We start from the raw sequence: 27,587 nt of genomic DNA on the forward strand, positions 1-27,587 counted from the left end.
TTCAATTCTATGCACTGATGATGCAGTTATGAAAAAAATCATGCATTTGTAAAATTTAAGTTTGTTTCTGGTAGGAGAAATTTGCAGTACATGTATTTGAAGGGTCTCCAGAAAGCACATGGAAGTGCCTATTATGTAAAAGTTATGCATGTATTTCAAATTTTTCACCAAAATAAACTTGCAGTCATTTGTTATAACATGTTTGAAAAGGGTTTATTATGGAAATACAAATCAAATCTAGAATGAGATGATCTGATACCCCAGTTAGATTGGCTCTAATGAAAAATGTAAAAATAAATATTGATGGGCCCAGCGGCGTGGCCTAGCGGCTAAAGTCCTCACCTTGAAAGCCCCGGGATCCCATATGGGCGCCGGTTCTAATCCTGGCAGCTCCACTTCCCAGCCAGCTCCCTGCTTGTGGCCTGGGAAAGCAGTTGAGAACGGCCCAATGCATTGGGACCCTGCACCCGCGTGGGAGACCCGGAGGAGTTTCCAGGTTTCCGGCTTTGGATTGGCGCGCACTGGCCCGTTGCGGCTCACTTGGGGAGTGAATCATCGGACGGAAGATCTTCCTCTCTGTCTCTCCTCCTCTCTGTATATCTGGCTGTAATAAAATGAATAAATCTTTAAAAAAATAAATATTGATGAGGGTGTGGAGAAAAGGGAACTTTTATATGCTGTCTGGAATGTAAATTAGTGTAGGTATTATGGAATATAGTATGGAAGTTTCTTTAAAACCCTAAAAATAGATTTACTACATGATCGAGCTATCCTATCAAATCAATGTAATTGAGATATGGAATCAATCTAGATGTTTATCAGCCATTGATAAATAAGGAGAATGTGGTATATGATCATTTTGGAATATTGTGAAGCCATACAAATCCTATCTTTTGCAGCAAGATGGATGGAACTTGGGGATATTACGTTAAGTGAGTTAAGTGAAACACAGAAGCACATGTTCTCTCAAATACAGGAGCTAGAAAAAAAGTCCACCTGAATATAGAGTAGTGGTTACTAGAGGCTTGGAAAAATGGGATTTGAGGTAGAAACAGGAAGGCTGGATATTGGCTATCAAGATAAGTTAAAAGGGAGTGAGTTCTGATGCTCGGCAGCACAGTGGAGTTGATATAGTTCATAATGTGTCAATTTTTGAAAATATTTTATTCATTTATTTGAAATTCACTTATAGGGGCATATGCTAGCATAGGATGGGGTGGATCGGGGTGGCATGGAAATCCATCAGTTTGTCTGCTGCTGCAAATGGCTCGCATTTAAATGACTGCAGTGGCTGGGGCTTGGCAAGGCTGAATCCAGGAGTCAGCAGCTTGGTCCTTCCTCCGCTGCTTTCCCAGGCCATTAGCAGGGACCTAGATCAGAAGTGGAGCAGCAGTTGAGACACCCACTGAAACCTATATGGGATGATAGTGTCACAGGCAGCCATGGCCCAATCCGCTCTACTACAACAATGGCCCTGATTCATCTGTGTTGTTATTGTTGCTGTTTTTTTTTTCTTAGGTTTATTTATTTGAATCATGGCAGAGGATAGACAGAAAAATTGGTCAGCTACCCCAGCCAAGTTTTGACAGCAAATATGTGGGTGAATGGAGATTCTAAGGTGGACTATGTCAGCCAGTGGACCTTGGAAGGATTTCCTTCATCCTTGGATCGATGAGATTGACAGCATTTCAGAACTGTTGAAACCACTTAAGCAGAACCCTTGGAGCATGCTCCACATCAGGGACCCTGGGTTGATCTAGGTGACTGTTCCCCATCCCTGGAACTGAGGAAACAATGGTCTCACCTACTTTCCCCTAATCTTCAACCCTTCTCACCCTAATCAACTATGTAAGCGTCATAAAAATAAAATTTTAAATTAATTTTTAAAAAGGTTTATTTGAATGAGTTACATAGAGGGAAAGAGATCATCCATCTGTTGATACACTCTCCAAATCCCGCAACAGCCAGAGCTGGGCCAGGCCAAAGCCAGGAGCCTGGAACTTCCTCAGGTTCCCCATGGGTGTAGGGCGCCAAGCACTTAGGCCATCCTCTGCTGCCTTCCCAGGCATTAGGGAGTTGGGTCACAAGTGGAGTGACTGGGACCAGAGCCCATGTGGGATGCTGGAACTGCAGGTCATGGTGGCTTAACCCGTTACACCACAATGCCAAACCCCTGACTTTTTAGTTTTTAATGAGTAAATAGACAAGAGGAAATCAGAAATTCTAAACAATAAAGTAACAATAGGAGATGGAAATGTTAGTTATCCCGATTTGATCCAGTACACCTTACTTACACTTTAGTGAAATGCCACACTGTGCCCCATAATTATTTATCAATTAGGAGTGTGTATTTGGTGTAGTAGTTAAGGTGTCATGTGGAGCACCTGCATCCCATATGAGAGTGCTGAGTTGGAGTTCCAGTTCTGCTCCAATCCTGCTAATGCATATCCTGGTAAGACAGTGAATAGGGACTGAAGTACTTTGGTCCCTACTACCCATGTGGGAAAGCTGGGTGCGACTCCCAGCTCCAGGTCAGCCCAGTCCTGGCTGTTGCAGGGATTTGGGGAAGTAAATCAGTGGGGGGAACATCCCTCAGCTTTTCAAATGCAATTAAATAAAAATTTTCACAGAAATATGTGCAATTGTGTAAATTAAGGCAATTTTAAAATGTTTTAGCAGATGGAAGTGCCAACTTATGTAAATTGGTCAACACATGTTATAAATGTAGATATTGAATTTTATATTGTACCCCATAAATATATGTAATTAAGATAATTAAAAAATTTAGATTATGGTTTTAAAAATTACTTAATGAGAGTGGGTGTTGTTAAATGGCCTTAGGACACTTACTCATATATCAAAGTCCCGGCTTTAATTCAGAGCCAGCTTCCTGCTAATGTGTATCATGGGAGGCAATAGGGTATGGCTCAAGGACTTGAATCCCTGCTACCCAACCACGTGGGTGGAGTTCCTGGCTCTGGTGTCAGCCTGGCCCAGCCCTGACAGCTGTAGACATTTAGGACGTGAAACAGCAGATAGAAGATAAATCCACCTCTCTCACTCTACCTTTCAAATTAGAACATTTTAAAGAAATTGTTTATGAAATAAAAGCAGCATGCAATAAGGTATATAATATATCCTAAGCGTCTGTAATTCCTAAAATTTGAAAGTTTTTTTTTAGCATCTGCAAGCGTTTTGAATTTTGGCTTTTCAGATTAGGGATGTTCAAATAGAAAATCCCATCTAAATTTTTCAAAATCCAAAAATTACCCTAAAATCCAAAATACTTCTAGCTCCAATTTTGTTTTTTTAAATAATAAATTCATTTTATTTTTGATGATTTTTACATAGTAGAGAGGGATACATGCTCACGTGAACATTCAACAAGGGTGGGGAGCATCAAGGAATGGGGAAAAGCAGATGAGACAATTGCCTCCAATCTTGTTTTTCCTTCTGTATTTGGGGAAAGCAGGGAGAGAAGGGGAGAGGGCTGCTCCCAGCAGCCCTACTGCATCGGTACCCGGGAATGAGGGACTGACACCTGATGTTATCCCAGGGTCCCCAATGTGGAGCATGTTCTGAGGGTACTGCTTAGGTTTTGGTTAGAGTTCTGAGATGCTATTGTTTTCATTGCTCCAAAGTTGAGGAAATCCTTCCAAGGTCCATTGGCCAACATAGTCCACTTTAGAGTTTTTATTCACCCAGAACTCACTGTCGAAGTTTGTTCGGGAGAGCTATCCAATTTATTCTGTCCTCTGTCCTCTACCATGATATTAGACCTCCTCTGCAGAACTCAATGAGCTAGCTGTCATGTCTCCCCTAAGCATCTGGGCATGCCGTCCACTGCACAGGCCTCAGCAACCGTGGAGATCCAATTTGCCACATGCAGTCCACTGTCTGAGCACAAAAACTCTGATTTTCTCTGTGCTTGGAGTTCTGAGTCCAGTGATCTAGTTGGGGACAGGGTTTTCCTCAAAGAAACCTCACCAGAGGTGACCCCAACCTGCAACCGTGGGGCCTGGCTTAGTCTGTCACCCACATCAGGCCACACACACAGTGGTGGTTGCAGTCACCTGGTCAGTTGTGTCCTCAGCCCCATCTCATACACAAACCAATGGATGTTGCAGCTAAGCATAACCCTGTCAACCATACACTTGGCCCTCATGCACACCAGCGGGAAATGTAGCCCATTCGGAGCAATCCCAAATAACCGCCCAACAGGCCCGCCCCCAGCCCCAGTTCCTGCCCATGCTACTATGTACAGCAGACTGGTCCAGTCTGTCTCATATCCCATTCAGCTCTCATACTCATCAATGGATATTGGAGCCTAGTTCAACTCAACTGACCCCACTATCCAGCCTGCACTCATGCTAGCCAGTGCCACTGCCTGTCTAGCCAGCCTGCCACCTGCCCTGGTTCTCATACTTGCCAGTGGGAGTTGCAGCTCATCAGAGTGGTGCCCATAATTTCCCTTATAGGCCAACTCCAAGCCCCAGATCTTGCAATCTCCAGGTAGTTCTATGGTCTAGTCTGACAGGACTTACCCCTAGTCCAGGCACCTGCTTGCAGATGCTGATGCACAGCCCAACAGCCTGCACTTACTCTGGCTCATGCTTGCACCAGTGGATGTGATCTCTTAGCCCAGCCTGGCTCTTTCCCTAACCCAGCTCACATGCAGGGCAGTGGACTTTGTAGCCCTGACCAACCTTGTCTTACCCCAACCCCAGGTCACAAGCAAGAACAGTGGCCCAGCAGGTGAGTCCTCGCAGCTTACCCCCATCCTGGGTCTTACATGGATTGGTGGAAGCTGTGATTCAGTCTGGAATGGCTTGCCTCGCCTCAGCATCCCTCAGCAGGTGCTGCAGCCTGGTTTAGCCTGGCCTGCTCCTAGTTCCAGCTTATGCTGGCGGGTGCTGCAGCCTAGTCTAGCCCAGCCAGCCCCAGTCCCAGGCCTAATGTGAGCTGGCTGGTGTTGCAGCCCAACCTGGCCTATCCTACACTTTGTACTGGTTCTCACACCTGTCAGTGGGTGATATGAACTGGCCCAACTTGGCCTGTCCCCAGACTTGACCCACACACATGCCAGCCAGTACTGTAACCTAGCTTGGTCTTGGCTGCTCCCAGCCTTGCTTCTTGTGCTCACCTGCAGGGACTGTGTCTGACAGAGGACTTCCCCAAGCTCCTCTGTCAGGTCAGCTCCCAGTGGCAAATCACGTGCACACAGGTGAGTCCTTGGCTCATCCTGACTTGGCCCACCTCCTGTCCTGGCAGGAACAGCGGCCTTGCCCAACTGGCCCACACCCATTTACTGTTGGGCATTGCAGTCCAGCCTTGCCTTTCTACACCTAGACTCAGCTCTCATGTGGTTCAGCAGGTGCAGATACCTAGCCCAGCCTGTCCTACATCTGCCCTGGCTCTTGTGAGCACCAATGGGTGCTGAAACCTAGCCCAGTCTGGCATATCCCAGGCCCAACCAACACCCTTGCAGAGGGATGCTGCAGCCATTTCCAGCCCAGTTTGTTGCCCCCATTCCAGCTCTCATGCCTCACTAGTGAGAACCGCAGCCCAGCAGAGGCATCCCCTTAACTCTCTGAGCAAGCTTGCTCCCAGTCACGGCTCTTGTACGTGATCGTGTTTGCTCTGACCCAGCCTTGCATAACCCATCACCTGGCCTGGCCTGGCCTGGCCCACCCCCAGTGCCAACTCTCATTAGTGGGTATTGCAACCTAGCCCTACCCAGCCTACCCCCGCCCAGCCTGCCTCCCTCCTGGCTCATGGAAGCTGGTAGGTGTGATAGCTTAGCCTAGCTTGGGATGGCTCACACCCCATCCTGGCTCCTGCACCTTCAAGTGTGCTGTAGTTTGGCCTTGCTCTGCCCAGTCTGCCCCCTACAGAGCTAATCCACACACCTGCTAGCCGGTGAAGTAGCCCTTCCCAGCCTGACTAACACCCAGCCCTGAATCCCATACTCACCAGTGGTAGCAATAGCCCACCAGGAGAGTTCCCCAAGTTCCCTCACCAGGCCTACTCCTAGACCCAGATCTCATGTGTGTCAGAGGATGTTAGCCCCTTACCTGGCACAATTTGTGCCCCAGTCTTGGCCTTTGAGTGTGCTGGTGGATGTTGCGGCCCTGTTTGCTGCACACCCAATTCTTGGGTGCACCTGCAGGTACTCCAGCCTAGACCAGTCCGGCCTGACCCCAACCCCAGTAACCATGAGTGTTGTTGAGTTACATGGTCATGCCTAGCTCAGCCTGTCATCATTCCAGCCCTTAAGCAAACCAGCTGGTTTGGCAATCGCACAAAGGTGAGCCCACTATCACCCATAGAATCTGCTCCCTACCCAATTTTCTTGTGAGCTGGCTTGTATCATGGCCCAGCCTGACGTGGTCCACATCCTGCCTCGACACTCACTGGTGATTATTTTACTTGAGCCCTGCCAGTCGTGTCCCCCAGTCATGGCTTTTGTGTGCACTGATAGGTGCTGGTTGATAACAGTTCCAGCTCAGATCTCCCACCTGGGTGAGTGTATTGGTTTGATCCCAAAATGTCCTTCTGTTTCCCTCCTCTATACTACCCAGTCTTAGCCACTTGTTTATCTGTTAAGTGCAGTAGCCAGGTTGGTGGAAGTCCCCCAGAAGTCACTCCTCACCTTTCATATTCTTCCTCAGCAGTCCTCCCTCCCACACATCTCTAGACCCACCTCCCTGTACGATCCACAGCCCACCATGCCCACAGATCCCCAAACCCATTGACGTGCCATGCCAGCCTGGAGCCCTGCTTGCCTACCCAGGGCCCACGCACATTTGTGTGCCAGTCCCAGACCCTGTCTGCTGGTGTTCTGGCACCTGCCCCCCACCCAATGTCTTAAAGAAAAATAGAATAGGTAACTATATTTTGGACACTCGTGTAGTTAGCAGAAATTTGGCATTAACCAGGCCCAGGATGCCCTGCAGCTGTTAGTTGCTTTTCTCCTAGCAATGCAACACTTGCCTAGGTACAGTGCAACCTAGGCAATTGTCTACTGCTGGGTTCTAACCATTTTGAATGATGGACACTCAACCTATATTACAATTAAAAGTAGAGAAAAATTTACAGGAAAAAATATACTGAAATGTTAGCAAAGATTAGGGTAATCTTTTTGATATCTTTATAGTCATTTTTTTGCCCTTTATAGTCTTTTTATATTTTCTATAGTTACTTTGCATTATTTTTATAAGCAGTTTTAGTATAACTGAAATGTTCAATTCTTTCCAGCTTCTTCTACCGTTAATTGCATGCTTTCTACTCAATGTCAAATATGTTTTATGTTAAAAACATTATTTGTTTGGATTCATTGCTTAATTTAATACTATACATAAACCATATATGTGTGTGGGGAGGGAGTGTAGTTGAGGAAAAAAATGTTTGACTCTATTCCTCAAAGCCCATTATGCTACCAGCTCTTTTGTACTGTGAGCTAAAAGCAAGACATTCTTCGTAGTTAGTTCTGTAGGTAGCTAGCTAGAGCCATTTGCAAAGGTACAAGAATATGAAACTTGTATATTAGGAGAGTAACAGGTGGAATAGTCACCATGGTACTCCTTGCGCTAATACCAGAGTTGGTGATTTCCCACATTACTTGGTGTTGATGATTATCTTTCCAATAATAGTTGCGTCAGAAAGAATGAATGTCTTTCAGCTTTCAGGTCCATAAATGTACAAAGGAGTTGTAGCCCAAAAGTTTTCTATACCTTGTATAGTTCTGTCCATTGCTCCACATTGTGTACGTGTGTTGGAATGCCACGTGGTACCCTGGAAACATGAGCCATTATCACATGCTAGTAAAAAAAAAAATATATATATATATATATAATAAAAAAATGAGAAAAGAACCCACAATAATCTAGAAGTGTCATTTTCCTTAATAGCTTCTAACATTTCCTGATAATGTTATCTGCTATAGCACAGGCATGAAAGCTGAGAAACAACAATGCTTTTATTTGCAAATACAGGCCTAGCTTTGTCTTAAAACACAATGATGAAAATGGTCTCTGTCTCTCCTTCCTTGATTCTCCACATCCCTGCCTTCTTTCCATGATTCCTCTTGCTTTTGAAAAGGGCTTTGGAGAAGAGCTCATACGCTCTTCTGCTGTTGTGTATAGTTTTAAAGTCTGTTATGATGCAGATGCAACATTGTATTAAAAGATTGGATCTGAAAGTGTACCTACTTAAAGAAGGGCAGGCTTGGGTCATTCAGAAGGCCTTCTATCTGATGGATGAGTTTTGAAGGTTCTGTATTAATTACTCCCCCCCCCCAAGAATTTTATAGCCCTTTACTAGACACAAGTTGCCTAGCCTGGTAGTACTGAGTTCTTAGCATTTCCATTTTCTTTCCAACCCTTACTTTCTTCTCCCTCCACCTACCAAGAAGGGGAGGGGGGGAACAGTCATTTTTGGTTTAAAATAGAATCTTGCCCCCAAACTAATTCTATTAAATCGGGTGATATAAATGGAGGCAGAAGAAATGTTATGATTGGTGACAGAATTTTATCTCACCTTGGATTTGGCAATAACCATGAATATTAAGGGGGTCACCAACCTAGGTTGGTGTTAGGAAAAGGTAAGTGAAGTGACTTGGGAAAGGTCAAGTTGCCACCAGTACTAGGAAGTATTGTTAGAGATCCTTTCTTGGTCCTTAAAACTCTGAAGATGAGTGTCTGGATTGCAAGGGGCAGGGTAGGAGCTACTCGGCCTGGCGCTTGAGCATCGCTGAGGGACGCCGCGGGTTCTGACTTAGGCACGCCATGTTGCGGGTGCTGCTTTGCCCTTTACCCTCTCCCTTTTTCTTTCCTGGATGATTTCTGCAGCATGGTAAGAAAGAGAATTAAAGAAGTGAAGAACTGAGGAGTTCACTGATCTATTCTTTTACATTCTAGAATCTTGTTAGTTTGGTCAAGAATATGTTCCCCCCACCCCCACAAGACCCCCCAGGCAGTTTGGGTCCCCAGTTGGAGAAATATTACAGAATGACTTTCCTTTTGTCTCTTTTCTTTTGCAGGAAACACATGAAATTGTCGCAATTAAGAAATTCAAGGACAGTGAAGGTATATATACATATATATATAACTTCTTTCTGTTAAGTTTTTGAAAAATGGGTTGTGAAAAAGGTAGAATCTATGTTTTTAGACCCTGTCTGTTTTTTGAGATTGTAAAATCAGTGTCAGAAATCCAGTACACTGTACTTATTGTCATGCTTTGCTTTGAAACCAAGAAATATTCCTTCTGTGTGAATCTTTACAAATTTCATTTTAGAAAATTCATTTTGTATCTTAAGAGATTATCAGTACTAGAAATCTTGCTCCAAAGGCTGTGTGGAAACCTTGTTGGCTGTGCTATTTTCAAATATAAATAAAATGAAAAAAGAGAATGATTTGAAGCAAATACTTCTGTGGTCCACACAAGAGTGTTGAGTGAAAGGTTTCAGTATTGGTTGCTGCATTCTCCAACCCTAGTCAGAGTGAGAAATACAAGGACAAGAGATAGTCACTGTGGAGGAGGGAGTGATTTGACATTTAGATTAACTCACTGGGAGAATAAAAACTTTCCGGGCCCGGCGGCGTGGACTAGCAGCTGAAATCCTCCCCTTGAACGTGCCCTGGGATCCCATATGGGCGCCAGTTCTAACCCCGGCAGCTCCACTTCCCATCCAGCTCCCTGCCTGTGGCCTGGGAAAGCAGTCGAGGACGGCCCAAAGTCTTGGGACCCTGCACCCACGTGGGAGACCTGGAAGAGGTTCCAGGTTCCTGGCTTCAGATCAGCGCAGCACTGGCCATTGCGGTCACTTGGGGAGTGAATCATCGGACGGAAGATCTTCCTCTCTGTCTCTCTTCCTCTCTGTATATCTGACTTTGTAATAAAAATAAATAAATCTTTAAAAAAAACTTTCCAAGAGGAAGTATCATGCTTGGCGGCCTTAGTCACACATACCCCAGACCATTTAATTTATTTTACTTATTTTAAAGATTTATTTATTTTTTATTGCAAAGTCAGATATATACGGAGAGGAGGAGACAGAGAGAAATATCTTCTGTTCAATGATTCACTCTCCAAGTGACCACAACAGCCGGTGCTGTGCCAATCCGGAGCCAGGAGCCAGATCCTCTTCTGGTTCTTCCGCGTGGGTGCAAGTCCTCCACTGCTTTCCCAGGCCACAAGCAGGGAGCTGGATGGGAAGTGGAGCTGGGATTAGAACTGGCGCCCATATGGGATCTCAGGGCGTTCAAGGCGAGGACGTTAGCTGCTAGGCCATCATGCCAGGCCCTACACATAACCCCAGACCATTTTAAATGAAGTGTTAAAATTAGCCTACGCCGGTCAACAAAATTCACAATTGAGCCTTTCAGTGGCTCATTATGTCTTTTTTTTTTTTAAAGATTTATTTATTTTTATTGGAAAGGCAGATTTACAGAGAAGAGGATAGAAAGATGTTCTATCTGCTGGTTCACTTCCCAAATGGTAATGGCCAGAGCTGATCCCATCTGAAGCCAGGAATCAGAAGCCTCTTCCAGGTCTCCCACACGGGTGCAGGGTCCCAAGGCTTTGGGCCATCCTCTATTGCTTTCTCAGGCCACAAGCAGGGAGCTGGATGGGAAGTGGAGCAGCCGGGACATGAACTGGTGGCCATATGGGTTGCTGACTCTGGGAAGTGGATTAGCCAGTTGAGCCTATGTGTTGACCTGATTCATTATGTTTAAATCCATACTATTGACCGTTCAAAGATAGCCAAAAGATGAAGTTGATCATGAAAATTTGCATGACATTTATGCAATTGTAGGCAACATTTTTTCCCTCAGTTTTGGACAGAGATCCATGGTAGAATTGTTATATCGAACCCAGTGTTCATGCATATGCTCTTCAGTATGTACCTGAAGCAGAAGTGTGTCAGAAACTGCTTTATTGTAGTTGCGGGAGGTACGCGGTTTCCATTCTCTCCTGGTCATGTAAATTCACATAAATTTCTCTTATGGCATCAGATATGTTAATTTCACTATAAATGAGTTATAGCCTGATATTTAAAAACAGTGATGCAGGTGCAGGAGATGGTAGCATAGCTTCAGTCTTCACGTCTAATCAGAAGTATGAAAACACCAGTGATGACTTAGCTTGTTCAGCACATTTTTACTAACAACTGTAAGACACCAGGGCCCGGCGGCGTGGCCTAGCAGCTAAAGTCCTCGCCTTGAATGCCCCGGGATCTTATATGGGCACCGGTTCTAATCCCGGCAGCTCCACTTCCCATCCAGCTCCCTGTTTGTGGCCTGGGAAAGCAGTTGAGGATGGCCCAAAGCATTGGGACGCTGCACCCGCGTGGGAGACCTGGAAGAGGAAGTTCCTGGCTCCTGGCTTCGGATTGGTGCAGCACTGGCTGTTGCAGTCACTTGGGGAGTGAATCCTCGGACAGAAGATCTTCCTCTCTGTCTCTCCTCCTTTCTGTATATCTGACTTTGTAATAAAACATAAATAAATCTTTAAAAAAAAAGAGCTGTAAGACACCAGCCTGCAAATTGATGAACAGTTTCGTCACCCTGACCTCACAGCTTAGCGCATATAAAGTAGCACCAAGGTCTTGCTACCAAAAATGTCCCAGAATAGATAGCTTCAATAGTATTTGATGCATCCCAGCTGGGATCTGCTGCCTATATGGAGCACATGCAGATCAGCTGGGAACTTGAGCAGCCATTGTGTGGGTGGCCTTAGAAGAACAGCGTTTCATTTATTCTTGGTGAAGGCAAGGGGGTTGGGCAGGAGGCATTCTTCAAAGGGTATATGAGATCTAAGCAGTAGCCCTAGGCCAACGCACTCTGAGATCATTGGAAATCAGCTCTTTGAGCAGAGACTTTGGACTGAAGACAGGTATCACGGAGGCAGGGCTTATCTCCTAAATGGAGTGATGGCTGCAGTAGATCCAAACACTGCTTTTGCTGTATACAGACTTGGAGGGCACGTCAGCAAGCATCGGTCGCCAGCAGAAACAATAGTTGTCATCAGAGGTATATAAAAAGAACAATCTGGGCCATGTATGCCATTGCTTTTCTTAAAAAAAGTCCACTACCTTACTCTTCATTATTTATATTCTGTGCATACCAATTCTTAGCTTGAATCATATTTTTTTACCTGTGTTATGATACCTTCAGTGTGGTAATCAACAAAATATCTGTTGACTGTCACTGAACTCTGACCCAGGTACTACAGGCACTATCAGAACTATGAAAACACTTCATGTGTGGATACTTTCAAAAAACTTATAACCTATCCATGGAATTAATGCTTATAAATCAATCATGATGATACAAGGCAGAGAACAGTTAACTGGAGATGTGAAACTTGTATAGTTTCGAGGAGAGATTGTTTCTAGCTGTGGCATCCAGGAGGAGCTGAATAGTCTAGACATGGAAGCTCCTTGATCCGCCTGTAATTCATTGATCTGACAAAACATTAATCCATACTACATTCATTGCTGCCAGACCATTATTGCTCAGCATCCCTTACAAGAATGCAGCTTTATCTCCTAGCCCACTGCATCAGTGTATACCTGTGAATGCCTATATATGCCAGAACCCTTCTATGCTAGAATCTGCAGATACATGCAAGTATTCCTATACTGCATAGTTCTAGTCCTATCATAGACTCACTTGTCTGCTTTTTCTAGTTCTCCCTATGAGATCAAATGCTTTTTTAAGGCTTTACCTTTTCCCTATCGACAGAGCATCTTGTTTAAATAAAGAGGGTACATGTATAGTGAACAACGCATAGTTATTGGATGAAGCTGTGTAAACCATTTAATTCTGAGCCAACCTACCTCAATTTTCAGTGAGATTATAATATTAAAAAAAACAAACACTGATATTTATTCTGAGACATAAAGATACCAGTTAAGAATCCTGTGGCCCCTATTGGAATGCCTGGATTCAATTTTAGCTCCAGTTCCTGACTTAAACCTGCTGTCTCTGGGAGCAGTGCTGATGACTAAAGTAGTTGGATTTCTGCCACCCACATGGGAAATGTGGATTGAGTTCCTAGCTCCAAGCTCTGGCTCCAGCCATCGTGGGCTTTGGGTGAGTGAAGTGGATAGGAGCTGCAGTCTCTCCAAGAAAAAAAATTTAATGAAGAGTATCATGATAATATTGTGGCCTAATTTAGTTCAAGAGTTCTTTATTACCCAGGATAATAAATCAGTATTAAAATGGGAGCCAAAACTTAAAAATAAACATAATATTGGAACTTTGAGTCAGAAAAATGAAGCAAAAATAATGGAAATAAGTTTTCCATATAGAACACAATTTAGGGTATAATAGAAACTCTGGTGTATCTTAGATAAAAAAAAAACAAGTATTAATCTATTTGGGAAGAAGAGCAAATTAAAAAAAAACTATTTCAAAGGCAAGAGACAGCTTGAGGGAGAGACAAAGATCTTCCATCCATTCATTGACTTTCCAGATGGCCCCAAGGCTAGAGTTGTGCTGATCTGAACCCAAGAGCTTCTTCTGGGTCTCTCACACAGATGTTGGGACATGAGCACTTGTGTCATCTTCCACTGCTTCCCCAGGCACATTAACAGAGGGCTAGATTAGAAGTGGAGCAGGTGGGACTTGACATGATATACCACAGCACCAGCCCCAGAAGAGCAATTTTTTTTCAAGATTTATTTTTTTATTGGAAAGTCTAAGATTACAAAGAAAGAGAGAGACACAGAGGAAGATCTTCTGTTTACTGGCTCCTCAAGTGGCCCCAATGGCTGGAGCTGAACCAATCTGAAGCCAGGAGCCTGGTGCTTCTTCTGCATCTCCCACACAAGTGCAGGGTCCCAAGGATTTGGGCTATCTTTTGCTGCTTTCCCAGGTCACTAACAGGGAGCTGGGAGGGAAGTGGAACAGCCAGGATACGAAACAACACCCATATAGGATCCTGATGTATGCAAGGCGAGGATTTAGCCACTGAGCTATTGTGTTGGGCCTAGAAGAGCAATTTTTATGGTAAAATTGTAGGATAGGTGAATGAATGATGTCCACAATAGAAAAAAGCTTGTTAAAAAGATACACACATTTCTTTGTCAATTTTCTTGCATATACTTTGTCTATCTTTTTCAGTATTTCCAGCTCCCCCCCGATTGGTAGCTGATATTGTGTCATTTGGTGTTTTTTTTTGTTTTTTTTGTTTGTTTGTTTTTTAAAGATTTATTTATTATTTTATTACAGTCAGATATACAGAGAGGAGGAGAGACAGAGAGGAAGATCTTCCGTCCGATGATTCATTCCCCAAGTGAGCCGCAACAGCCAAAGCTGTACCGATCCGAAGCCAGGAACCAGGAACCTCTTCCAGGTCTCCCACGTGGGTGCAGGGTCCCAATGCATTGGGCCGTCCTCAACTGCCTTCCAGGCCACAAGCAGGGAGCTGGCTGGGAAGTGGAGCTGCCAGGATTAGAACTGGCGCCCATATGGGATCTCAGGGCACGTTCAAGGCGAGGACTTTAGCCGCTAGGCCACGGCGCCAGGCCCTGGTGTCATTTGTTAGGGTCTTTGTCTGTGATTCTTTCTGGTGGGGATAAACTTCCTGGTGTGACATAGCAGATTAAAGCTGCCCCCTGTTATACCAGCCTCCCATACTGGTCCTGGCTTGTGTCCTGACTCCTCTGCTTCATTCTAGGTACCTGCTAATGTACCTGGACAAACAGCAGAAGATGGTTCAAGTTATTGGGCCCCTGTACCCTGTGGGAGACCTGGAAGATGCTCCTGGCTCCTGGTTCTGGCTTGACCCACCCCTGGCCATTTCAACCATCTGGGAACTGAATAGTAGATAGAGGATTTCTCTCTCTCCCTCTCTCTGTGTCTTCCTCTGTCTATAACTCTTTTAAAATTTTTAAATTTATATTTTTAAATAAATCTTAAAACCTGTTAGAGGGAAGCATGACATATTTTTTAAAGATTTATTAATTTTTACTAGAAAGATTTACAGAGAGGAGAGCCAGAGATAAGTATCTTCCCTCCACTGGTTCACTCCCCAAGTGGCCGCAATGACTGGAGTTGAGCCGATCCAAAGCCAGGATCTTTTTCTGGGTCTCTCATGCAGATGCAGGGTCCTAAGGCTTTGGGCCATCCTCTGCTGCTTTCCCAGGCCACAAGCAGGAAGCTGGATGGGAAACTGAGATCCCAACTGGTGCCTGTATCTGATCCTGGTGCATGCAAAGCAAGGACTTTAGCCGCTAGGCTACCACGCTGGGCCCCACATAACAGATTTTTATATTGGATCACTTAATTTCATCTTGTTTTGATGACTTTTGCTTGTTTCACTTCATTGTAAATTTGAAGTATCAGATAATGAATTACCTTTAAAAATCTTTATTTATATGAAAGCCAGAGTGACAGAAAGATAGGAAAGATGGACGGAATGGAGAGAGGTAACTTCCGTTTGCTGGTGCATTCCTAAAATGCTTGCAGTAGCTGAGGATTGAGCAAAGCCAGGAGATAGGAATTCTAGCTGGTGTCTCAGATGGGTAGAAGGAAGGTTAGTCCCAAGTACCTGCTGCCTCCCAAGGTGCATATTATCAGGAAGGCACTCTTATCTACCATCTACCATGCCACAGTACCTGCCTCTCAGAGAATTATTTTTGGATCAGGATTGAAACTATTGTAAATTTGCCTAGTAATGTTAAGTTTCCACAAGGAACATTAAATAATAAATATACAAACCACCAGAAGTCATTGAATCAATTCTGCTTATTATTCAGATTTTTTTAGAGAGAAAAAATGACCACAGACTATAAAGGTACTAGGGGTTAGTTAACATTTTTGAGACTATGTATAAGTATAAACTTAGCCTACTTCTCTTACTCTTCCTGTAACGGCAGGGTTGTGCAATGAGGTTTGATATTTAGATTATAATATATCAGTGTTGAATCATTTACATGCAGATATGTATATAAATGTTTGCTGTCTTCCAATTTTTAAAAAAGATTCATTTATGCTAAAGGCAGAGTTGTGGAGTTGGGGGGAGATAGAGAAAAAATAAGAGTATTTATGCACTGGTTCACTCCCCAAATGACCACAACGACAGGGCTAGACCAAGCTGAATCCAGGATCCAGAAGCTGCTTCCGGGTCTCCCACGTTGGTAGCAGGGGCCCAAGTTTTTGGGCCACCATCCACGCATTAGTAGGGAGCTGAATCAGAAGTGGAGCAGCTGGGACTCAAACCAGCATTCATATTAGATGCTGGTGTTTCAGGCAGAAGTTTAATTTACATGTACCTGTCTTCATATTGTAGAAAATTTTTATTTTTTGAAAGGTGGAAAGAGAGATACAAATCTCTTATCCACTGCCTCACTTCCTAAATGCCCACAATAACAAAAAGCAGGAACTGGGAACGTAATCTGGGTCTCCCACATGGGCTGACAGGAAGCCAATTACTTGCCATCACCTGCTGCCTCCCTGGGTGTCCATTGGCATGAAACTGGAATCTGGAGCAGGGATGGTAGGAGAGAGCATCCCAAGTGGCATTTTAACTAATGTTGCCATAGCCTAGGCCCCCCATTTCCCCCTCCCCTTCTCTTTCTTCAGTTTATTAACTCATCTGAGATCACTGACTACACAATTAATAATCTATAATCTGCTCATCCTTTAAGAGAGCCTGTGGTCTAGAGTTTGACAGACATTTGGAGCTTCCCTTTGCATCTTTGGACTTGGAGTCTCTGCTTGAATGTACAAATGGTGAAGGGAGAAGAATGGCTCCTGGCTTGTCACTGGGCCTCAGTATGTGGCCAGGAGTGGTGCAGCAGTCCATGTGTGAAATGGAATTTAGGTTGTCTCTCTGGTTTTATATCAAATAAATTTGCTGGAATTTCCTGTCCTGCTGTTGCTTATATTTTTTGTAGATAAATATTTTTGTCTTGGGATAAACATATTTTCTTAATTAGTACAATATGCTTGACCATTTCTTACTTCTTCTCAATTTACTTCACTCTTGTTTTTGCTGAGACACTAGAATGCTCTAATCTCTGGATCTGGAGTCTTCTGGTCTCCTCTTCTATACAACACAAAAGTTCATCGTCTTGATTCCTTAAATTTGAGTGCCTGATTTCTCTGTAAGAGAACCTTTGATTAAACCAGGAACTCGATGAGCTGAGCTTGAGCATTCTAGTTGGTTGTGATTTTGCCACACTTGCCCCAAGTGACTCTCAGACTTTAGGAATTCTTAGATTTTGTGACCATTTTGCACTTTTAATGGTTTCATAAATGTCCCCTTCGCTTTTCCTTGCCCCTTATCTCTGAGGATTGAAGTCTCTTCTCCCGGCCGCCCCGCCTTTGTTTATATAACAGCAGCACAGCCTTCAATCCTCCTGGCCACATTGATTTTCCTGTTGCTGCTGTTCTTTCTTCAATCAGGACAGCCGGTCTCAAACACGGTACCCCCATGGTTTTGTATAAAGATGAATTGACTTTTTTAGTATATCCACTTAAAAGTCCATTTGGAGGGGCTCTTTGGCTATACAAAAATGGCAGGTTTGTGATTTTATAAAGTAGGTTACAGCTATTCCTGAATTTCTTTTCCAAGCTCACAGTTCTTTAAAAATAGAGTTATAAGAGAGTTTCAGTGCATCTTTAGATGATGTTTTCCCTCTTTTCATCACTTTACATTTTTCTGGCTCCTATGATCTTTCTTCTTAAATATTGTTATTTTACTTTAATGGATCTCTTGATGTTTAGCTGTAGTTGCCTTGCTGGTAAACTTAGAAGTAGGTTGGGTTTTTGTTTCTTTTTTGCTTAGCATTCCTTTTCTGCCCTGCCATTTACTCCTCTGAATGGTATGTATGTGCATGTATCTGCACGGGACTTTGTCACAGTTGCTTCTACATTCAGGTGAACCCCTCAGGGATAACTGAAGACGAAGTCAGTGTGCATACAAGCAGCTAGCACATGGAAGTTCTCTCTCTCTCTTTAAGATTATTCATTTATTTGAAAGCATTACAGGTAGGGGGAAGGGATAGAGACCAAGAACTCTTCCATCTGCTGATTGAATGCCCAGTTAGTCGTGATGGCCAGTGCTGGGCCCGACTGAAGCCAGGAACCAGGAGCTTCTTCCAGGAGGTCTCCCATGTGGGTGGCAGGGACCCAAACCCGCAGACCATCTTCTGCTGCTTTTCCCAGGCCATTAGCTGGGAGCTGAATTGGAAGCTGAGCAGCTGGGACACAAACCTGCACACATTTACTTTGCATTTTTCTGGCTTCTATGATCTTAAATATTTATTTTAATGATTCTCTTGGTATTTAGTTGTAGTTGCCTTGCTTGGCCACTTGGCTAACAGTAGCAAAATCTAGACTTGAACCTGGGTGTTTTAACACTGTTTCCCGAGTGCTATTTCCCTGTGTTCTGCTCAGGTTATGAGGTAGAATGTGAAAGTTATCTTTTTGAGATTTGATTTCATTTGTGTATTGGAGATGCTAAGCTGACATGAAGAATCCAGACATCTTCTTACAGCTAGGAGGTAGTGATTTTTCTAACTCTGAGTGGGCTATGCTACTAAATGACTGAAAAACTCTCTCACTGAAGTGCTTTGCCGCTTCCTGAACCTCTGTGGATAAAAGCCTGTGGAAGTGGAGTGTGTGTTTCCTTCTCCCATCATTTAATTGTTTATTGCTGCAGTTTTCATCATAAAGTGCAAGGCAGTTCAGGATATATACTTAGAGAAACAAAAATATCTGATGTATCAAGTAATGAAGAATGCACATTTTGCTTGCACTTAGGAAATTAATAGCTCCACTTCCTGCCTATTCCCATTCATTACAATTTTGATACTTGCTGCTTATTCCAACTTTTTGACACCTGTGAGTGGCATAAGCGAGTGACATAATTTCCTAGAAGCTGTGGAAATGAGGTGGTTTGGGCTCTACATGCTTGGTGGTTTTTTGTGCTTTTTTCTGAAAGCTTATTGTTTTCTCCCTGTAACCATTATTAAGTGGAGTTGGTATAAAGTTGAATAATGTATACTGCAACAGAATACAACACTATCCCAAGTTTTAGGCTGATAAAATTGTATGAAAAGAAATAATAGATTATTAGGTTTAGAAAAGGCTATATGACTGGGAGGAAGTGGGGTGGGGTACTTTTTAAATTTTACTAACAGGAAATTACATAGTAACATGGTTAAACCCAGAGTAACATGGTTACTTGGTTAAAAAGCTGAGTCAGAAATCCAGGTCTTACTGATTGTATTTCCCATGGTCCTTTTGCCAGATGTATTCTGATCCATCCATTCTGGCTTTATCAGCAAGGTCACATGTTGATGATAATGCCAATCATCCTTTTTTTTATTAATATTTAGCATTATGTGACAGTTTCATAGGCTCTGGGAATCCCCTTCCCCCTCCCCCTCCCCTCCCCCCTGGTGGATTCCTCCACCTTGATGCAGCATTACAGTTCAAATTCAATCAAGATTCTTTCCTCATGGGCCACTTATCGGGCACTAAGGCAAAGGGGATTTATCTTCTCCCATTCTTCCCCCATTCATAATCCTGTGTCTTCTCCAACACAAGATTACAAAAGATGCAGGATCCAGAAAACCAGTAGTGCCCTGGGGTCAAGAATACATATACATTTATGATCATTAATAACACCCCTAAGCCCATAAATGCTGTCATGAAGTAAATACAGCCAATGGCTCTTCCCTTGTCACACGATTGGTGAATACATGGCAATAGCAAAGTAACTTTAAAAAAGGATGATTGAGCATGGAGTCCAGCTACTTATTGTCCAGATGGGTTGAACAGTTTCTTGGGGAGACCATTTCTGGTCCGAAGTCAGAGCTGGTAGAATATCATCACAGTCAATTAAGAGTCCCAATATAACATCAACAGCAATTTGCAATATTATGGAATTGACATGGTTTTGAGTAACCAGTATGTTAAAAAACAAAAACAAAACAAAACAACAACAACAAAAACAAAAAACAAAGAACAAAATAACAAAAAACAAGTCCTAACCACAACTGGATCCTGCATCTTTTGTAATCTTGTGTTAGAGAAGACACAGGATTATGAATGGGGGAAGAATGGGAGAAGATAAATCCCCTTTGCCTTAGTGCCCGATAAGTGGCCCATTCAGAGACCTCAAGAAAGAAGACAAAGTGCTGTACTCAAAACTAACAGGGTGAAGTGCCTATTGTTTTTGTCATTCTGTTGTTGCTTCCCCTAGGGAGATCTAGCCATATATAAGCAAAGATTGTCTTGGGATTCCAAATGATGATCACTTTGTGCCAGCTATGAGCCCACACGGTCAAGTGTATATTGTTGAACAGAAGAACTTAGTGCTATCTTCCTAGAGTGTTTGGTTTAGCGGTAACAACTACACAAATGGTAAACCGCTGAGCAAACCAATCCAAGGGCACTTCAGAAAATTTATGGAAAGGTGGAATTCAAAGATAAGCTTAGTTTGATGCGAACATATTGTGAAATGTTTGCATGCTTTTTCTATATAAACATTCTCCATAGACTTTTGTGTATCCTCACCAATGAAGAAAAATGGTGAGGAGGGCTGTGATAGAGAGTGATAGGGCTGGCGCTTGTTTCAGTGGTCTGTACAAATCTGATGAGGAGTGATATTTGAAGTAGAAACTGACAGAGGCTAGTCTGTAAGGAGTCTGGATAGTAGACTGACTATTCTAGGCTGAAAGAACAAGTGCAAAGGCCCTAAAGCAGAAAAATCAAGGTTTGGGAGCTGAAAGGAGTGAGATGAGATTGGGAGTGGAAAGGCAGGTAGGGGACCAGGTCCTTAGTAGTCAGTGTATTTGTCTCATGGTGAATTATTCATTACACTATTTGCCAGGGCTCAGCATAGTAGCCTGGCAGCTAAAGTCCTCCCCTTGCATGCACCAGGATCCCACATGGGTGCCGGTTCGTATCCTGGGAGCCCCGCTTCCCATCCAACTCCCTGCTTGTGGCCTGGGAAAGCAGTCAAGAACTGCCCAAAGCTTTGCATCTTGTACCCGCATGGAAGATCCGGAAGAGTCTCTGGGTTCCTGGCTTTGGGTAGGCTCAGCTCTGGCCGTTGTGGCTGCTTGGGGAGTGAATCATCAGATGGAAGATCTTCCTCTCTGTCTCTCCTGCTCTCTGTATATCTGTCTTTCCAATAAAAAATAAAATAAATCTTAAAAAAAAAAGATCTGCATGTCATTCTCAGTTTCAGTGTGATTGCCCAACCTGAGAGTAGGCAAGGTGGCCGTGAGAGCCCAGGGCAGCTGCTTTATGAGGTTTCTGGTATTGCTAGGCTTTAGTATTGGGCATCTTTGGGCCTTCTCATACTCAGGGGACACCATGTCTTTGATTCAGCCCAGCTAGCACGGCAGTTGGTCCTTTGTCTCCTCACAGGCCACTAAGCCACTTTGGGGAGGTCCCCTGACCACAGGTCACCCATTCCCACTATTGCCAGGTGGCATCCACTATCATGCACTATGAGAGGACTCAGCTCCCAGCTGGCCTGGTGTGGTTCTGAGCTGGCTTACAGCTTTTGATGCTGTTGATCTTTCTGCTGATTCTTGTTGTCTGCTACTTCAACGTATCCCGCCCCCCAAGTGTTCCAGCTGGAGTAGGAGCCGACTTCACCAGTTCCTGATGGTGTGTTGACTCTGTGTTCCCTTGTTACAGATACTCCAGTGCTACAAAGCCCCTGCATGTATTACAGCCTCTTTAAAATGCTTGAATGCCAGTTGGGAGATAGGAGACTTGGCATGGAAAGTAACGCACGTATACCTGGCATAGTGCTTACATTCCCCCTTTCCCTTAGCCACCACGCTCCTCCCATTCAGCCTTTGTCCTCCAACATGCTTTACTTAGGGTACGTTTCTTCCTGGAAGGGACATTAGTTTTTTGAGCCCTGTGGTCAAACCTGGGGGTCCTACAATTTCAACCTGCAGGCTAGGATTCTGGCCCTGATCCACAATCTTGGGGGAAAAAGAAACATCTTTTTTTTTATTTTATAGCTTGGGTTTTAAGATGGGAGTATGCAGGTTATGTAGTGCCCTGCAATCAAGTGGTATTTTTGTGGCGTAACATAGTACTAATCAATCATATTGGGTGACAGAAACAAAGACTATCAATGATTTTATGTCAGTTCTTTCTTTTTGTTGATTCTAAGTGAGTTTATCACAAAGTTAGAAAAACATTTCAACAACATGGTATTTATAGAGGGCTGAGCCCAAAACATTCAGACACTAATTTGAACTGAAATACTATTTTTCCTACTTTCCTGCTAATGAATCTCTTGAAGTTAACGTGGTTTCTGTCCTTCCGTGTCCATGGAAGTTCCCGTGAGTGAAGTTGGTGGTATGGAGGAGGGTTTAGCCGATTAAGAGTGGACAGGTGGACATGCCACAGGAAGACAACAGGAGGCCACAGCAGCTGCTGTGCAGAGATGATCAGAGAAATGCCTGCAGCTTGGCCAGGAGCTGCCTTGTGGATGCCTGGCACACGACCTCTGCTCACTGAGCTGACTCACCTGCAGCCTGAGGAAGAAGATGCTCTTCCGAGCCCAAGATTCTGGCCTCCCTGGAAACCTCAGCACCACAGTTGCTGGCTGCAGAGCAGCTTCCCTGCACAATGAGAGGGTTCTTTCCTTATTCAGCTTCAATTTCCTTCTCCCCTAATATTGAGTGTTAGAGTGAGAGTGAAGTCACCTGTTTTATCTGTAAGTCTAGGCTTTATATATATGCACACATATCAGAGTTTTGGAAAAATGGGAATACATTGGTGCAAAAAATTATTTGAAACCTATGCCCAATTCTTTCGTAATTTCAAAAAAGTTTCAGAAAAAATTCCCATGAACTTTTTTAAAAGATTTATTCATTTTTATTGCAAAATCAGATATATATATAGAGGAGGAGGGACAGAGAGGAAGATCTTCTGTCCGATGATTCACTCCCCAAGTGACCACAACAGCCACTTCTGCACCGATCTGAAGCCAGGAGCCAGGTGCTCTTCAGGGTCTCCCATGTGGGTGCATGGTCCCAAAGCTTTGGATTGTCCGTGACTGCTTTCCCAGGCCACAAGCAGGGAGTTGGATAGGAAGTGGGGCTGCTAGGGTACGAACCAGCACCCATGTAGGATCCTGGTGCATTCAAGGTGAGGACTTTAGCCACTAGGCTCCCACGCCGGGCCCCCATGAACTTTTTGAAGAGCCTGTCCCCCATACACTTTTGCAATAAGGAGTATAAAAAAAATGCAAGCAAAGAATAAGGTTTGTGCTGGGCTAGGAAGCATTTTCCTCTTGAAGTCTTTCACTCTGGCTCCCCTGCACCACAGTGTTCCCTCCATGGGCTTGTTGTTCAGAGTACTCCAAGTGGAAGGTGAAAGTGGGCTTCTTGCAGCGTGCTTGACGTTCTTTGAACAGTAGTTGGAGAACTTGAATTTTACCCTCTTCACCATTGTTTACCTTCCAGAAAATGAAGAAGTCAAGGAGACGACTTTACGAGAGCTTAAAATGCTTCGTACTCTCAAGCAGGAGAACATTGTGGAGCTGAAGGAAGCCTTTCGTCGCAGGGGGAAGTTATACTTGGTGTTTGAATATGTTGAAAAAGTAAGTCATTCATGGCCAATATGGAGTTTTGTCTGCCATTCCTGACACTATTGAAAAGTATTATTTATCTGTATCACTTGCCCAGTGTGTTCTTAATCTGAGGATGTTAATGAAATTAGTATTCATGATCATCAGAAAACACAAAACGCATTTCAGGATTTTGTGCAATTCTGATTGTACAGAGATACCATCTTGAAATTTTAAGCAGTATGTAGATTTACCCTGCAAAGTATTAGAATCTGTGCACCAGGTAATTTTTTTTTTGCTTGCTTTCTTGTGATCAAACATACATAAGGCTTCTGAAATAGAAGCAGGTACTGTAACAGCAGGATCAGAGACCACACCAACACAGACCGGCGGCGGTGGAGGGAATCGGTGAGCTCCTGAAGCAGCCTTCGGTGAATTGCAAGCACTCTTTTTTTTTGTGAGGAGGTGAGATGTGCAGGACCATAAGTTGAGGCTTGGGGTGGTAGAAGGAGCGTCTACAAGGAAGAATGGGAAGCGTGGGTGAAAGCGAGGACAATGTTTGTTGTTCCAGCTGTCTGCATTTTTAAAGCACTAAGACTTTAAAACACAGTGGTTTCAATTTGTTAGTGACAGTTTTCATGCTGTAACCTTAGGGCAAATGGATGTGTGTGGCAGTAATCAATAGCTGTGTGCCTATGACTTTCTGGCAGAGCAGCTGGTTGTAGTCTAGAAGGTGAACAAAAAAGCACCTTGGAAACAGAAGAAAGTGCAGCCAGACTGAGCCTGTTAGAAGTGTCCTTGATAAGTAAATAGGTGGTTTGTGTGGATTTTCTGTGCTATTATCTAACAAAGGCTGAAACTGGACAGGGTTTGCGTTTGCTTCAGGTCAGTTCCCGGACTCTCCTGGCCTATAAATGACACAATATTGCTGCCGTTGCCTTCACCAATTGGAAAGCAATGTTGCCAAAACGACTGAGCGGTCTTGTTGGCTTCAACTCCATTCTGCCTTCTCAGATTATTTTTCAGCTTTTTAAAATATATAATAATTTTATTGCTAGCACAGCTTGAAAAATACCAAGCTTACTATTCTAAGCCATTACTTTTGTGGTTCTTTTCCAAAACTTGTTTTGTATTTAAAAAAAAAAGATTTATTTATTTACTTATTTGTTTGAAGCGTTTTGTGATGCCAGGGCAAGGGTAGGAGGTGGTGATGGTGGTGAGATTTTTCTATCCTTTGCTCTTTTTTTTTTTCTATGTCAATTTAGGTGTTCCTCTGAGGTACCTTCCTCACCAAATACAACAAGAATTTGTAGATATATATATATAAAGTTATAGGGAAAGGATTTCAGTACTAAGATTCTGGGGAGAATCAAATACTCTTATTTCTTAGTTGTTACAGATAATCATGCAGTTTGTAATTTTCACTGCCAAATAAAATTTGACAGATCTATTTCCGTTTATTTTTATTTTTGTTCTGTCCATGGTGATTGCTCATGGTGAATAACAATTTAGTATATCAGGCAGAGGAAGCATCTCTGTATCTGCTTCCTCACTGGGAGAAACAGGAGTTCTGCTGGTCAGTGGCTGCCCATAGCACCAGTCCCCTGACACCCACTCCTCTATCCCCAACCTGCGATTCTGTCCTTGTGCCTGTAGGGCTTAGGTGAGAAGTAAGCATCACACCTGCCCATCAGTGGCAGAGCCATATGAATGGCAGTGAGTCAGAGAAGGGCAAACAAGAAGGTGCTTCAAGCAGTTGGCCACAGAGGCCCAGGGTTATAGTAGATTAGGCAAATGGAAGTTTCTTACAAAGTAGCTCTACAGGATCGGTCTAGCAGCTTGGCTGTCATAGGAGGACCAGGCTGCTTCTGCCTGTCCTTCATCCACCATCCTTGAGATCTTTGGCTCTTGTCCTTAAAGTCAGTACTGTATGCAAGGCACAGGGGAAATATTCGTTTAATGTTGGACAACTAGGCCTCCACTAGATTTCTCTAGACTAAGGAAAGAATAGCCAGTAGGAAGCTGTAGCTCTACCGCTAAGGAATTTATAGGTAGCATATGAGAGCACAAACACCACGTTTTTTATTTTTCCTATATTACAAAGCCCTTGAATTCCTAGTGTGCAATTGTGATAACCTGTGTTAATTGAAAACTGCAGTTCAAATGAAGACTCATAGAGAGGGTGCATACACATAGTGTTACGTGAAAGCAATATACAGTTGGCTGTCCAGATCTGTGCGTTCAAACAAGTGTAAATCATGTAGTATATATTTGGGTCTAAAATGGTTGTATCCATTTTTTGTTTTGCTTTGTTTTTTGTACAACAGTGGTTGTGTCTGTTCTAAACATGTGCAAACTTTTTTTCTATTGTCTTTATTCTCTAAAAAATATAGTACAACAACTCTTTAGTTAGCATTTACACTGTATTAAGTATTGCATGTGAACCAGAGGTGGTTTGAAGTACAGGAGAGAGGATAATGCTAGGTTACGTATGAATGCCATTCCATTTTGCATAATGGACTTACACAGCTGCGGGTTCTGATATCCATAGAATGGAGGTTCTGGCACCTGTCCTCTGTGGGTATCATGGGAGGACTGCATGTTCATTACTGCTCTTCAGAAGTCGGGCCATGGTCTTTTGCTTGTTGCTCTTCTGTCTGAATGTTTGACTGGTCTTTCATACCTCTTTCAGACCCATGACGCGTGTTTAAAATGAAACCAAAGCTTGAAAACACTTGCAAAGCAATCTCGATGCAGGGTCCTTCCATATTTATGCTTGTGCGCACCAGGTCCTATCCCTTGCTAGTGTTTATAGTTGCCTCACTCATATTTGATTATATGGTAATAGTTGAGTGGTTTTCCTTTATTAAATTTTTCCAAAGCATTTTTTAAAGATTGATTTATTTTTATTGGAAAGTCAGATTTACAGAGAGGAGGAAAGACAGAAAGATCTTCCATCTGCTGGTTCACCTCCCAAGTGGCCGCAACAGTCGAAGCTGAGCCAATCGGAAGCCAGGAGCCAGATCTTTTCTGGGTCTCCCATGTGGGTGCAGGGTCCTCAGTTGCTTTCCCAGGCCACAGAAAGGGAGCTGGGAGGAAAGTGGAGCAGCCACGCTACAGACTGGCACTCATATGGGATCCCGGGTGTGCAAGGCGAGGACTTAGTCACTAGGCTACTGCACAGACCCTCCAAAACATTTTTGGAACTTTGTTTTCTTGTAAACAGCAGATTGGTTTCTTTTTTTAAGTTTCATTGGTTTATATATTTAATATACTAACATAACAAATATATCTATTTTAAATAGATATAGGAATAATAGTTATAGGCATATGACTTGACTGGTTGTATGAATTGTGAGGCTATATTAGAGCAATGTTTTCCATCTTTCTTACCCTCATACTTCTTTACATTCTGAAATTTTTTAAAAGATTTTTTTTAATTTTTATTACAAAGTCAGATATACAGAGAGCTGGAGAGACAGAGAGGAAGATCTTCCGTCCGATGATTCACTCCCCAAGTGACCGCAACAGCCGGTGCTGTGCCGATCCGGAGCCAGGAGCCAGGAGCCAGGAGCCAGGAACTTCCTCCAGGTCTCCCACACGGGTGCAGGATCCCAAAGCTTTGGGCCGTCCTCCACTGCTTTTCCAGGCCACAAACAGGGAGCTGGATGGGAAGTGGAGCTGCCGGGATTAGAACCGGTGCCCATATAGGATCCCAGCGCATTCAAGGCGGGGACTTTAGCCGCTAGGCCACGCCGGCAGGCTCACATTCTGAAAATTATTGAAAATCCTGAATTATTTTTATTTATGTGGGTTTTATCAGTGTTTCTCGTTAGAAGTCAAAACTGAGCAATATGAAAATACTCTTTTTACAATAACAGTAAGCTGGTTACAAGTTAACATAAGTAAGTTTGTACATCAGTCAATCTTTCAAGTAAAAAAAGTGCCCAGTTCAGCTAGTATCTCTTGTATCTTAATCACTCAAATGCTTTGCCAAGACAGTCGTGGTACAGATGGCAAAC

At 43.4% G+C, this 27,587-nt stretch overlaps 1 protein-coding gene across 4 annotated transcripts in view; it reads left to right on the forward strand.

Annotated features, from left to right (window-relative positions):
* The window catches only part of CDKL5 (cyclin dependent kinase like 5), a 205,190-nt gene that overhangs the window by 103,631 nt on the left and 73,972 nt on the right, over positions 1 to 27,587 (forward strand). For all 4 annotated transcript variants that reach the window (XM_004597484.2, XM_058658520.1, XM_058658517.1 and 1 more), the window contains 2 exons: positions 9,041 to 9,086; positions 23,462 to 23,598. In XM_004597484.2, the coding sequence (XP_004597541.1) occupies positions 9,041 to 9,086; positions 23,462 to 23,598 (183 nt within the window). The remainder of the gene's footprint in view (positions 1 to 9,040; positions 9,087 to 23,461; positions 23,599 to 27,587) is intronic.

The sequence above is a fragment of the Ochotona princeps genome, chromosome X (genome assembly GCF_030435755.1).
Source record: "Ochotona princeps isolate mOchPri1 chromosome X, mOchPri1.hap1, whole genome shotgun sequence".
NCBI classification, from domain to species: domain Eukaryota; kingdom Metazoa; phylum Chordata; class Mammalia; order Lagomorpha; family Ochotonidae; genus Ochotona; species Ochotona princeps.